At 47.0% G+C, this 14,056-nt stretch overlaps 1 protein-coding gene across 1 annotated transcript; it reads left to right on the forward strand.

The window, feature by feature from the left end:
- The first annotated feature begins 3,309 nt into the window (after window positions 1-3,309).
- Window positions 3,310-11,158, forward strand: TRIM50 (tripartite motif containing 50). Its single transcript, XM_019546178.1, has 4 exons — window positions 3,310-3,766; window positions 8,412-8,507; window positions 10,140-10,370; window positions 11,132-11,158. Exons 1-4 carry the CDS (start codon window positions 3,362-3,364, stop codon window positions 11,156-11,158), a joined length of 759 nt encoding a protein of 252 aa, XP_019401723.1. The 5' UTR covers window positions 3,310-3,361.
- The last annotated feature ends 2,898 nt before the right edge of the window (window positions 11,159-14,056 follow it).

Raw genomic sequence — 14,056 nt, forward strand, 5'->3', positions numbered from 1 at the left:
TCGACATCGCCGCAGCCGCTGCCGGCGCACCAGCCAATCGCGCTCCGAGCGCCGGCCCCCAGCTGCCGCAGCGTGCGTGTGGCGCGCGAGCCTCTTCTGCAGAGCGAAGCCGCGCCCCCTCCCTCGTCAGCCAATCACCGCTCCGCCTGCCACCAGCTCGACCAATCCGCAGAAGAAACGCAGTGGTTTCTGTCCTGGAGCCGCGGCAGTCTGCGCTTCTTCGCGCTGCGGCTGCCGGGAGGGCGGGCGTGCCCTCGGTGGCGCTGTGCTGCGTGCGGGCTTGCTCCGCAGCTGTTCTTGGAAGCCCCTTTCTCAGCTCCTCGAAAGGCTCCTCCTTGCTTATGCCTGTGCTCAGCGGAGATCTCTCAATAAAGCGGGGAGTTTTCACGTGGACCCAAAATGTAGGAGCCCGAGGGCAGCTGAAGCCGGGAGCACAGAGGGTCGGAGCCGGCGCCAGAAGGGATCACTAGCAGGGCAGCAGGAGGCGCCTATTTTCTTTCTTGTGGGAAGTAATTAAAAAAAAATCACAAGAAGGTGCTGGTGTAGAAGTACCTGTCTGAGCATCCCCATGCCCCAGCACCCTCAATATAAAACTGATCAGCAACCATGAATCCTACTTGATGTGATGTGGCATCAAGAGAGAAAGGTATCCAGGTTTTTTGTAGGATTTCACAGAGGAGTCAATAGATAAAAGATAAAGAGATAAAAGCTCTCACCCAAGTATCTTTTCTGTTTGGTTTGAGGGATGTCTTTTTCTTAGGTTACTTGAGTGTGTTACATACATCTTTATGTTTTTTTTCTGGGGGTGTTTGAGGACAGTATGGAGGTGCCGCTCTTGCTACAATTAAAAGACTTAACAAAGATCCAGGTTTTCAGGCATCTACTAAAAAAATCAGAATACATTCTCATATAAAAAAGAATCCTTTGGCCACCATTACTATTGTATCCAAATAAATGTCTGCCAATCTCTGATGGATTTACCCCTAGAATAAATAGTCTTATGAAATATGTCATGGTGACACCTGTAAAGTTGGAAAATGTTAGTATGATGGCATTCCCATTATGTAGATAGGAATCAAGGCCCAGAGAAGATGACTTGGCCAAAATTGCACTGGAAGTCAAGCATCAAATTTAAAATCAGATTTCCTATAACCCTGGCTAGACCCCTAACTACAGGATCATTCTTTTTTTACTTCACCTAAGCTCTTCTGGAAGCTCATTCCATAGCTGGGTCCTCTTGATAGAGATGCCTTTTTCTCCAATTTCATATCTATCAGGATCTATCAGCCTTTGGTCTGCATTGACATAAATCAGCACTATTTTATTTTCAAAAAAATCCCCAAAAATGAAGCAAGGGTGGTTTCTAAGAAACCCCCAGAAAGCGTCACTCCAACTTAGAGTTTTCATTTGGCCAAAAAAAACCCAACAACCCCAAAACCCAAACTTTTTTAGTAAAAAGTTTAGTGACATGTTTCTCAACATTTCTCCCAACTTGACTAATGGGACTGGCTCCCCTTAAACCGCAAAAGGACTTTCTTGGAAACTGGAAGCTAACTCAAACAAACATCCAAGTCTCTTATCAAGCACGGAGCTCTCTGTGGCTGGCTATTTGGTCATATGATGCATGTGCTTACACCTGCTTTCCAGCAAGCACTGTGCTGCACTGACTGGGGGGAGTGGAGCAAGGGGTGTGGGAGGGTGTTGGCACAAAGTACCCACCATGGATGGGTGTGGAGGAATAGCTGGGTTCTCAGTATTAGACCTGACTCTGTGGTTGCTGGCTCTACGTCCCACCTTTCTCCTCTATGGGGAACAGACTTCTGAAGACAAAAGGGGGAGCTTTCAGTGAGACATGAAGACAAGGAAAAGGAAGAAGCCGGTTGAGAGGGTTTTCTCACTTTCAGGCTGAGGTAGTTGTGATTCCATCACTTGGCACATTTTGTTGCTTGAAAGAGACGGGTAACTTCTATCAGAGACAGGCAGGCTGAATAAAACACATCAAGGTACGCTCTCCTGGTGGGCACTCAGCAGCTGTGAAGGAGTCTGCAGGAGCCAAAGAAACAGCCAGAGCCCTGAAGGCTGAGTATTGCTGGCTGCTGGGAGTTGGTAAGGGCGGTAAGGTCATTTATCTGAATTCATTTTAAAAACCCCCCCTCCCAATCTATGCATTGTTAAGCCAAGAGGAAACTGAACTCACTTAATTTGAAGCATCTATTCCACATCCTTCCCATTTTTTGTCAGTGCTCTTTGTGTTCTTGATGTCTTCTTTGGTGGTACTTGCTAATCTATCTTTTCTATGTTGTTTTGGAGTTATATTTTAATTATTTCTGTGTGGTCTGTCTGTGCTCATTGCTTTACTATTTGCCTACTATAAACAGCACAGAAAAGGGTCTCTTCTGTCTTCCTGTTCCCTTGGTAACTTGTGTGATTTACTGTGGGAAGATGTGGTCAAGGTGATGGATTTGATTGCAGCTTTGCTCTAAAGGAGGTTTCTGGTCTCCTTTAGACAAAGTTTCTGTTTCTCTAGACTCCTTGTCTAAAGGATCTCTCATCAAGGATGACTGCACAGTAGTGGCAAATTCTTTGCCATGCTGCCTTTGCTATATAGAAACATCACCTCCACTTGGCCTTGGTTTGCCTTGGGTTTGCTGCTTTTTGTCCAAATGCTGAAGTTCTCCAGGCACAGAGATGTGGGAGATGATGGTGTTCATGTGAGCAGAAAAACAAGCATCAAGTTTGGAGTTATCTATTTAGTTCTGGCACTTAAGCGTGCATGGGCTCTGTGATTCATTAGACCCAAAAAGAATATGCTCAGCAGGGAGACCTCAGCTAGAAAACCTAAATAACCTTCCTATGCCATTTCAAACAGATGTTAAGCAGGCTGGTAGGGAAGGATTACTGTGTGGAACCCCACAGGGGAGGCAGGGATATTGTGCCCTCATGACCTTTTACGCTTCTCCCTTTCACAAACCCCAGTTCTGTTCTGTAAGCAGGACTTTCACATGTCATTAACTGATGGTGCTGAATGTCAGGAAGGGACCCAGCACTGTAAGCTTTTGTCCTTCATTCCATGTCCTAGCCTGATTGGAAGCACCTTTACATCAGCCCCAGTGAAATGTTATCCCTATGAGAGGGATCTCTAGAGGGATTGATGTGTCTGAAGGTTTACTCAGTGCTGGCAATGCTGTGCTCTTCCTAAGTCCAATAGCCTATAGGTGATACATTTCCACCACAAGCATCTTCCTCATTACATTAGGAAATGTTTTCACTTTCTCCATATTTTCCAGACCAAGCGTTCCCCCTTCCATCCCCCAACAAGACTGGACCAACCGAACTTTTGGGGACAGAAGCCCATTGCAGGATGGCTCGGAAGATGAGTATCAGTGAACTGGAGGACCAGCTTCTCTGTCCCATCTGTCTGGAGGTCTTCAAGGAACCTCTGATGCTCCAGTGTGGACACTCCTACTGCAAGTCCTGTGTGGTGTCCCTCTCATGTGACCTGGATAGGCAGTTCCTATGTCCTGTGTGTCGCCAGGCTGTTGACTGCAGCAGCTCACCACCCAACGTGACACTTGCCCGGGTCATTGAGGCACTGCAAGTCATGGGCGAGTCAAACCCCACTCAAGAGTCCTGCCCGGTCCACCACAACCCCCTCAGTCTCTTCTGTGAGCCTGACCAAGAAGTGATCTGTGGGCTCTGTGGCATCATCGGTGCACACCGGCAGCACAAAATCACACCAGTCTCTACTGTCTACAGCCGCATGAAGGTAAAGGCTTGGAAAACTAACAGCTGTTCATGAGCAATGCGAGTGAGTGTGTTATAGAGACAGCTGTGAAAAGGCACAGGGCTCCCAGTAAGCCAGCAAGGAAAGGTGTTTGGAAAAGTGGGGTTTTTTTGCCTTCCTGACAGTAGATGTGATAGTTGGAGCTTCTGTACTGAGGCTGGTTCTCTCCAATGGTGCATCCTTTGTTGAATTTTCAGCACAGGGATAGAGTGTGTGTGCATGTGTGTGTGTGTGTGTGTATGTGTGTGTAGGAGTGTCTGACAGGCAAGCTGAATGCAGAGGTGTAAGAAGTCAGGCACCCAGGGCAGCTGTAATGCACAGTGGCATTAGTGACTTCTGGCTGCCATTATGCTGTGTTTATGTGGCTGTGGCAACAGCTGCTCTTTTTTCCCCCGAGGCAGTATCTGAGACTGCTACCCCAGTCATTCCAACTTAGTTATGCTGCTGGCTAAATGACTCCTGAAACTTAATGAATAGGAACTAGAAATCCACCAGGGCCCCCAGCTGGCTGGTAGTTGTCCTACAGCCAAGTAATCCTCAACCTGAGGTCTTCTTTCCTGAGGTCTTGTATCTTCTGTGCTTCACTGACCTCACACTGCTTTGAGGTGCAGGTGAGCACTGATTTGCGCTCATTAATAGAATCTCTTTTTGGCCTGGAGTTGAATTCCAGCCCCATACTTTGGGGAAGGCCAGGTTCAGAATATAAATCAGGCTTATCTCAAGTATAAACTAAACATCCCAGAAAGCTATCCCTTCTTAGAAAACAGCTCAGAAAATGATCTTGTCAGATAAGGGGCTATCTCAATTCCATCTCAGTGAATCTAGAGCAGATGTGCTCACTTTCTGGCCTAGAGATCTGATCACAGGGCTTACACAATCTGAAAATGGGTGTCTGTTTTCTCCTCTGTCCTGACATTAATCTCTCTGTCACCTGGATTAAGTTCTTTAATCTCCCTGGTGCACTTTTCCCTCTGGAAAATGGGGAGAATGATACTGCAACAGTCCTCAGGGACTGGGAGAATGAATTAGTTAATATTTGGCAAAACAAATTGGAGTAGAGGATGGAGTGTTGGCATTGCACCTGAACCATAACAGGGAGTACGGGAGTTTATTGGGTTACAGGAAGGAGTGGCCAGCCCTTCCCTGTTTACTCCGAGTCCTTTCATCGTGGGTGTTCAAACACCATCAAAAAGACCTGGAAGATAAGAACTGAGATAAGCTACCCCAGGGACAGCTGGGAGACAGAACTGCTGTTACACAGGCTGCAGGCTGGACACAATGAGCTCAGCTTTTTGAGGTAAACAGGCAAGGTCATGGCTAGCCAGTCATGTGAACACCCAGGAATGGAAAAGCACAACCTCAGGCCCCAGCTCCTTTCAGCTCCTGACACCAGAGAGATAAGAGTGCAAGGCATAAGAAACATGCTTTGTACCAGGCACAGAGCCTGGCTCCTGGCTCCTACTTCAAAGTGAGCTGTGTCCAGGCTGTGTCCATCCATGGAACCCTGGGGCCTGACTCTTTGCTATGGGCTATGATTCAGGAACCAGAATGTGCCCGATTAAGAACAGAGTTAAGTGCATGATTCAGAGCTTTCTCTGATCATTGTAAATGAGGAATAACTTCACTGAATCCTCCAGTGAAAGCATATATGGAACATAGGATGACCATCCAGACCGCAGGGGAGGAGTTACTTTTCAAACAGGATGCCCTTAGCAGAAAGACTCACTGGCTTTAGGGTCAGTGTTGCACTGTCAATCTCTGTGCAGTTTGTCATAACCCCCAAATCCTCTTGAACAGATGACAGAGGAAGGATAGTGATCCATGTCCATAGGTCAAGCTAAGGGAAAGGTAGTGTATGCCCCATGCTCTGCTTGTTTAAAACACCTTAACTATAAGCCTGGTATGGGGGTTTATAATCCTTTTAAACAGATTCATAGATTGCAAATTGGGAAATATTGCGAACAGCAGGCAGGACAAAGAAATCACTGTGGGGTAGAAATAAGGGGCTTGGTTCCACCAGGGAAAAGGTGATCTTAACAACATAGGGCTTGTCCACATCCCAGGCCTTCTCTCAGTAGAAGTCCTTCCAGGAGACAGCAGCCATCACAGGGAAGCCACCAAAGCATATTCATTAGGGCTGTGTGAAGCTTTGGGTGTTGATTCGATTTGGAGGAGATTCGGCCCGATTTGGTGCCTGAATCTCTGAATCCAAATCGAATCAGGAGACCAGTTAAAAGGTCTGAATTGATTCGAAGCTCTCCAAATTGATTTGGAAAAGCATAAGTGACTGGTAGGGGGTGCATGGGGTGCACATGGTCCCCAGTGGGGACGGTATCCCCTCTCACAGCCGATACTGATGCTGTTGGTAGGGCTGGTGCCCCCCCCCACCCCAGGGTCAGCGGCTTCTGCGGGTGCCCCCCCCAGGTTCAGGAGGCGCCAGTCACTTATGTGGAAAAGATTTAGAGAGCTTTGATGATTTGGGCAGTCCCCGCTTGCTGCAGCAGGGAACTGGACCCAAACTCCATGCTGGTAAGTAGGGGGTGGGGGAGGGGAGGCTGGAGGAGGGGAACATGAAGGGATCCCTGCCAGGTCCCATCCCCTGCCTGCTCCCCCAGCCCTGCTGAGTGCCCCCCAACTCCTGCCCGCTCTTCCAGCCCCACCCCTTCCATGGCTGCTCTGTTTGCTCCAGCTCCCAGCCCTTTAAAAAAAAAGAAAAAAGCTACCACTCACTGGCTGCTGCAGTGGCCTCAGGGCTTCTGGGGCTTGTGGCAGAGCTCTCCACGCAGCGCAGAGCAATGCGGGGCAGCAGGGATCATCCCTTCACCTGGCAGGAGCCAGTGAGTCAGGGCTTTTTTTTTTTTTAAAGGGCTGGAATTGGGGTGGGCAGGGCAGCTATGGGGTGGAGGACTGGGAGAGGGGGCAGGGGGCTCATTGCAGAGCCCCCCACGCAGCAAAGAGCAGTGGGAGACAGTGGGGATTGCCCCCCCTGCGTGGCAGCATAATGAATGGGGACTTTTTAATTTTTTTTTAAAGAGCTGGGAGCTGGGATAGTGGGCAGGGCAGCCATTGACAGCAGGCAGGGGATGGGGCCAGTTTGGCGGTGGCTGACTCTCCGAATCAGATTTGGTTGAATTGATTTGGGACAGAGATTCGAATCACTGAATCAAATCACTGTCCCCCGAATTGGCCAAATCCGAAGCGAATACTAGGGGCTTTGCACAGGCCTAATGTTCAAGCCCCTGCAGTTGGAGCTATGCATTTCCACTCCCACTGCAGTGCCAGCAGGAGGCACAGTGCACCCTAGGAGGCCCCACCTGTTAAAGCTGCTTTGGCAGCTAGGAGAAAGCACGGGCAGGTTTATGCACACTTTCTGTGAGCTGCCAGGTGGTGGCAGAAGCTTGCCATTCAGAGAACTGGCATTGCTCTGCCAGGAGAAAGAAGAGGTTATGCCACAACAGGGGACCCTTGAGATCCAGCCAAAGCTGTGAGGCACCACAGAAGCTGCATTGGTGCGCACACGTTCTGGTGGCTTCCCTGTGGTGGCTGTTCTCTGTCTACAAAACTTCTGTCAAAAGAACTGTCCACCTCTGGCCCTGCTCTCCCTAGTGTAGCAAGGCTCTAGTCTAGTCAGGCTGTGCAGAGAAGGACTTTTGCTTGTAACCAGTCAGATGGCTGTGGCCAGCTCTAATAGCACCCCTCTCCCCACTGTGAAAATGTATTCTTTAAAACAGGGAAATGGGATTTGACAAATGGGATTTGACAACCACAAAAATTGGATGGGGGCTTGGAACAAGCATTTATATAAAAGTCCTATCAACTTTCATTTATTGATTTATTTTTATAAACTGACAGTATTAGGCTGATGGTATCCTTTCACTGTGCAGCTTAGTATGTTGCTGCATGCATGTGTTATACATTGTATCTTGCAGCATATCTTCTGTCACCAAGTGAATTTAGCTCTTGGGCCCTTAATTTCCACATCTGCGGATTCTTAGAGATTTGACGATACTTGAACATTGCAAGATCTTTGTGTATTTTGGCTTTTTTATGGTTTGAAGGATTTGGATTTTGGTGGGGAGTGTTGCATTTCATATACTTGTCTCTTGGGTTGCCACTATAATGCAGCCACCTCTGGAGTGGAATGCAGCAGCTATTTAGCAGTACACATTCATGTAGGAAAGAAAAGAAAGAAGATATTTTATATAAATAAGCCTATAGGAGGATTCTTAAAAGGACAGAACATTATTTCCCTGTTCAGAGTTTGCCCTGATTGCTAGCATTAAGAGTATATAAGTAATATGATATTAAAAGGCCTATTGGTGGGCTAGGGTAGAAGGAATGTAAGGTTATGAATTCATTCTCCATTTAGCCCAGAAGAATATAATCTCTTAATGCTTTATATCCTGTTAGTGAAGCCATTCTGGGAAGCCAGTGAGCAAAGGAACATGGAACATGATTCTCCATAAGTGAAGCCAGTTCCCTTCCAGGGCAGGCTGGCTTGCACAAATGAGACATGATTGGGCTCCAGAACCAGATCTGGGATATGTGAGCAACCTGGCCACTCCTTTGGTTGGAGTGGTCTTGGGCAGAAACTCCTGTCTAACAGAAGCATGTACTTCCTTTGCAGGAGGAGCTCTCTGTGCTGTTAACTGAAGTCCAGCAGCAAAAAAGGAACCTGGATGAACACATGAGCAAGCTTGTTAACAACAAAATTCGAATTGCGGTGAGTGCAGGGAGAAGTCAGCTTCCCAGCGTTTGTAGCCAGGGCAGCCCCATATGTCATCACTGCTCCTGACAGGTTAAGAATTATGTGCATCCTATTAGTTTCTTATCCTAGCTACCTTTATCTTAGCCAGCTTGTTTGCTTATATCATCTGCTTGGTATGTCTTATGTCTTGTCTCTTAGATTGCAAGCTGTCAGAGGCAGGGGCTTCCCACCATACACTCATACAACACCTTGCATATCAGAAGCTTGACATGATTGGTCTTTGGGTGCTCCAGCAATAAGAACAGTAAATCCTGTAGTTCCTTGTGTCCCACATTGGGAGCAGTTCTTCCTTCTGTCTCAAAAGTCCCACCAAACCAGTCTACATAGTGCCAGCCTCCCCTTGTTTCCATATGCTTTGGCTGAGTGTTTGGCAGGTGAGTAAGCACCTTGCTTCCTCAAAATAGCGGCAGGCAGTTAATCCTCCATTCCTGCTCCTTGTGGGGGAAGGGATTTGTTATTCTTTCCACAAGCTCTGAATTAAAAATATCTATTTTCTAGTGATTGTCTCTTGTGGCACAGAGCCTCCTGGCAGAGGTTTATGCTGGCTGCAAAATTCATTGTTCAAAGCTGGTTTGACTTAATGTCCTTGCAGGTGAGATAACACTGGTGGAAAACACCCTGGCCAGAGCTGACTTTCCAACAAGGTCAATACCGATAGTTTATATTGCTAAAACATGGAAAGTGGGGAGTCAATAGACGGGCTAGATTTGGCTCGATGCTCATTTTCCTTCTGTTAATCCCTTTGAAGGCATTTTTCCATATTGGGCATCACTTCCTGGCCCTGGAAAATGTGGTATGCCCCTATAGCAGAGGTGCATATGACATCCAGCGTATGGCACAGGGAACACTTGCACAGACTCTGCCTTCTCAGCTGAGTCTAAGCTGGGTGAGTGAAGCAAAAGCTTTCATTCCAGCCTTGTATGCATTTGGGCCAAGGACTTAGTTTCCCTCAGGGGAAAAGTGCAATTCAGGGGTAGCCAGACTTTGTCCAAGCAAGGACATCAGGACTCTGGGCTTCCAGAAGGCTGACAATGTTTGATTTTTTTTTGAACAGATATACTATATTTCAGAAACAGCCTCTACAGGCTACAGGTCCTAGCATGCTATTCCAAATAAAATGGAGAATGACATGCTGTTCCTTATAGGGCCAGATCCTATTAGACCTATTAGGCAGGTAAATGCTTGAGTTCCTGAAAAACTGTTAATGTAAAAGATGGTGATTCCTTCTCCTCCTTACTGCTTTTTCGTCACTCAAGGCTAAGATGATGGTGTGCCACAAAAGTAAACGCAGGGATTTTCAGGGACTTGAACAGGATTGGCTAGACTTGCATTTAGGTGTCTAATTCCACTTAGATGCCCAACAGGTGGAATAGGATCTAGTTTGTAGTATTCATAAGTTGCTTTTGTTTGTTAGGAAGTTAGGCTGTCTTGTAAAAGACAGTGACCTGCATTTCACCTTTGGTCTGCCTTAGGGTCTGCTGACAAAGAACTTCCTGCTGAGCTCTGCTTAGCAGAAACAGGCCAATCCACCCTGCCCCTGTCACAGGGTTTTTCCTGCCACTCTGGTAACTTGCAGTGTCCCTGCAGAATGAGTCAGATGTCTTCAAGTGGGTGATCCGGAAGGAGTTTCAGGAGCTGCATCACTACATCGACGAGGAAAAGGCCAGCTTCCTGGAAAGCACTGAAATAAAGGCTGCTCGCCTCATTGCCTCTATTGAGTCCCACGTCAAGCAGACATCAGACACCCTGACGAAGTTAAAGGAAGTAGAGAGTTCATTAGAGAAACTCAACAATGAAAGTCAGTTGGATTTCATTCGGGTAAGTCTTCCTGTCAAGGGAATATATAGCCAAAGCCTGGAGAGGGGACAGCCTCCTCAGCTCACAGGCACATTTTCCCTAAGTATGCCCCTGGGAAAGCAGTCAGTTGCGTTGTTCCCATGGAGTTGAGTTGTCCCCATGGAGCTTCCCTGGAAGTAGAAATCCAGCTACTCTCGCAGGTACTCTCCCAGGCATCCCAGGTACTCTCCCAGGCATCCCACTGATAGAGGAGAGAGCAAGGTATCCGACTCCTGCTCCCATGAAGAAAATAGAGCCACAGACTTCACTACAATTTCTCCCTCCCCGTCAACAACAGGAAAAGATGGAGTTAGGTAGCCCCACGTATCCTGGCAACGAGAGTGGAGAACTGGGCAGCTTGCCATGCCTGCCTAGGGCATAGTGGTATAAATAATCGAGCACAATTCTGTTTCACTGGACCCTGTCCGGCCTTCTCGTCACACCATCTCCCTTACACCACCCACTCCCATCCTGGTCCCTGAGTTCTCTTGCTCTCTTGTCTGTGAAGCTTCCAGTGATCCTTCCAGCCTAGCAGTAAGGGGAGGAAACATTAAGATTCATCCTTTGGCACCTGGGTCAGATGGGAGCATGGATTGGGAGTGAGCAAGAGTGCTCTAGCAGGCAGGCTAGGGTATACCCATGCTTTGAGACCCCGTGATGCCTGAAGACCCTGCATATTCTTGAATGTGTGGCTGGGGCTGTGCCAGCACTAACTTCACTTTTGTACATCTTGTGTTTTACAGAAACACGGCTCAATCATCTCCAGGTGAGTGATGTGCACCCAAAACATTTCACTCCCAGTAAACCCTCCTTGGATCCTGCTGTGCAGTCATGACAGCTGGAACCAGAAGTAGGGAAACATTTCCTAAGAATGGTTATGGACTGTGCCTATTCAGGGGACTGGTGTGAATTATAGAATCATAGAGAAGTAGGGCTGCAAGTGACCTCTGTAGATCATCTAGTTCAAACCCCTGCCTGAGGCAGGTTCAGCCCTATCCAGACCATCCCATATAACCATAATCTAAACTTTACAGGGTTGACTACCAGCAACCCTGACAAAACATAGACCTAGCACCCTAACCTGCCATGGGTAAAGCATAGGAACCTTAGCAGACCATGTCCTGTTTCTATCAGATGTTGTCAATATATGCTCAAGATGTCCTGGGTAGAGGTCCATGCCCCTTGCTACAGAGGAAGGCAAAAAATCCAACAGTCCATACCAGTCTGATCATAGGGTAAAATTCCTTCCTGACCCCAGATATGGTGATCAGTCTAAACCTGGGCAGGGGAACAGGACCCCCTATCCAGGAACCTGTTTCTTTGATCCCAGCAGGAGTACTGGCAAACCCCAGTTAAAGTCCCTAGCCTGGGGACCCAATGCCTCTGGAAAGACTTAAAATCACCTTGACACATATAACATAAAGGGTGGCAGGGGGTGGGAGAGAGAGTGTGGACACCCCTAGCAAAGCCTAGAAACATGGGAAATACCTATAGTAGAACATAGGCATAGCTATCTATGCCTAGATCATCCCCGACCAGTGCCTGTTCAGCCTCTTCTTGAACACCTCCAGTGGTGGAGAGTCCTCAACTAGTGAAGAAGTCTTTTCTGGATATCTATTCTAGACTTACTTTGCTGAAACTTTAAGCCATTGGTATGTGTCCTCTTATCTTCAGCAAGAGAAAAAAGGTGCTTTCCTTTTTATTTATGGCAGCCCTTCAAGTATTTGAAGACTAATATCATATACTCTCATATACTATATGTGCCTTTTCCACAAGCTGAACATGTCTGGCTCCTTCAGCCTGTTCTTGTATGACTTCTTTCAAAGCCCTTTATAATTTTTGTTGCCCACCTCTGGACTCTCCCTAACTTTTCCACGTTCTTTTTAAAATTTAGAGCCCAGAACTGCACACAGTACTCCAGATAAGACCTTAGCAAGTGCTGGGTAGAGAGGCACTATCATCTCCCATACAGTGATCCCTTTAAGCTGCATGGTGTGCGCAGGTGCGCTCATGTCGCACTGCCAGGCATGCCTGCGCAGCCATGCACAGCATGCAGTTTAGAGGAAACTGTTCCCATGTCTTGTATCTAATGCTTCTAGTGATGCATCCCAAACCTACATTTGCCTTTTGTTTGGCTGCATCATACTGCAGACTCAAACTGAGTCTGTAATCTATTAGGAATCCCAGATCCTTTTCCATAGTGCTGCCATCCAGCGAGGTGTAATCCATTTTTGTTTTTATGTTTTTTGAATATTCTTTCCAAGGTGCAGCATTTTGCATATGTCAGCACTGAACTTCATCCTATTAGCTTCAGACCAATTTCCAATATGTTGAGCATCTTCTGAATTATGCTTGTATCCTCAAACGTGTTCACAGTCCTTCCCAGTTTTGTGTCATCTGCATACATGCTCAAGAAGCTTTCTATGCCTGCATCCAAATCATTAATAATACATTGACCAGTACCAGGTTCTGGACAGACCCCTGTGGGACTCAACTCAAAATCTCCTGCCATTCTGACATGGATCCATTAATAATTATTACCCTTTGCTTGCAGCTATTGAACTAGTTATCTACTCACCTTATAGTAGTTTTATCTAACCCATATTTCTCCAGTTTGTTTCTGAGAAGGTTGTATGGGACCTTGCCAAAAGCCTTGCTGAACTCCAGATCCGCTGTATCTACAGCATTCCCTTCACCCACCCAAGTAGTTACTTTGTTAAAGAAGGAGATCAGGTTGCTTGGCACAATTTGTTTTTCATAAATCCATGCTGGTTGCTTGCAATCAGCCCTTCTTTCTCCAAATGCTTGCAAATGGCATTATGCAAGACATGCTCCGGTAACTTCCTGGGTACTGAGGTGATGCTAACTGGTCAGTAGTTCCCCAGGTCCTCCTTTGTGCCTTTTTAAAAGAGAAGCACTATATTAGCCCTTTTCCAGTCCTCTGGTACCTGGCCTCTCCCATGACTTCACAAATATCATTGCCAAGGGCTTTGAGATCTCCTCTGCCAGTTCCTTCAGGACCCAGGGATGAAACTCATATGGCCCTGCTGACTTGAATTAATTCAGACCCATCAAACACTCTCTGACCATCTCTTTTGTTATCTCCTCCTTCATCTTGCCCCCTTCCTTATCCAGATAATTCCTATTAGGTGTCTGACTGAAGCTTAATTATTTTGTGAAGACCGAGGCAAAGTAATGGTTGAGTAGCTCCACCTTCTTTGCACCTTCAGTTAGGAGTTCTCCCTGACTTGTTAACAGAGGACGCACAGCTTCCTTGGTTGGTTTTTTCTGGCCAACATACTGCTAGAACCTGTTCTTGTTGTCCTTAACCTCCTTTGCCAGGTGCAGCTCGTTCTTTATCTTTGCCTTCCTGATTTTGTCCCTGCAGGTTCTTGGTGTTTTCTGGTATGTTTCCTTGGTGACCTGCCCATTCTTCCATTGCCTGTATGCTTTCCTTTTGCATTTGGGGCATTTCAGAAGCTCTTTGTGCAGCCATATTGAGATACTAGGAACCAGGGGGTACAGCCGAATCTTTTTTACTGCTTTTCATGCTCTTACTGAATACTGCAGTTAAGATGCAAGAAATTTCATAGACATTAGGGCTGGAAGGGACCTCGGAAGATCATCGAGTCCAGCCCCCTGCCCAAAGGGCAGGAAGTCAGCTGGGG

The sequence above is a fragment of the Crocodylus porosus genome, unplaced genomic scaffold, assembly GCF_001723895.1.
Source record: "Crocodylus porosus isolate Cpor-Errol unplaced genomic scaffold, CroPor_comp1, whole genome shotgun sequence".
Classification (NCBI taxonomy): Eukaryota; Metazoa; Chordata; order Crocodylia; family Crocodylidae; genus Crocodylus; species Crocodylus porosus.

What these genes read in the sequence shown, in the direction of transcription:
- TRIM50 (XM_019546178.1), top strand. Translation starts at nt 3,362, where the DNA reads ATGGCTCGGAAGATGAGTATCAGTGAACTGGAGGACCAGCTTCTCTGT. An exon ending in ACAACAAAATTCGAATTGCG is followed by an intron (nt 8,508 to 10,139) that starts GTGAGTGCAGGG and finishes GTGTCCCTGCAG; the next exon opens with AATGAGTCAGATGTCTTCAA. An exon ending in GTCAGTTGGATTTCATTCGG is followed by an intron (nt 10,371 to 11,131) that starts GTAAGTCTTCCT and finishes TGTGTTTTACAG; the next exon opens with AAACACGGCTCAATCATCTC.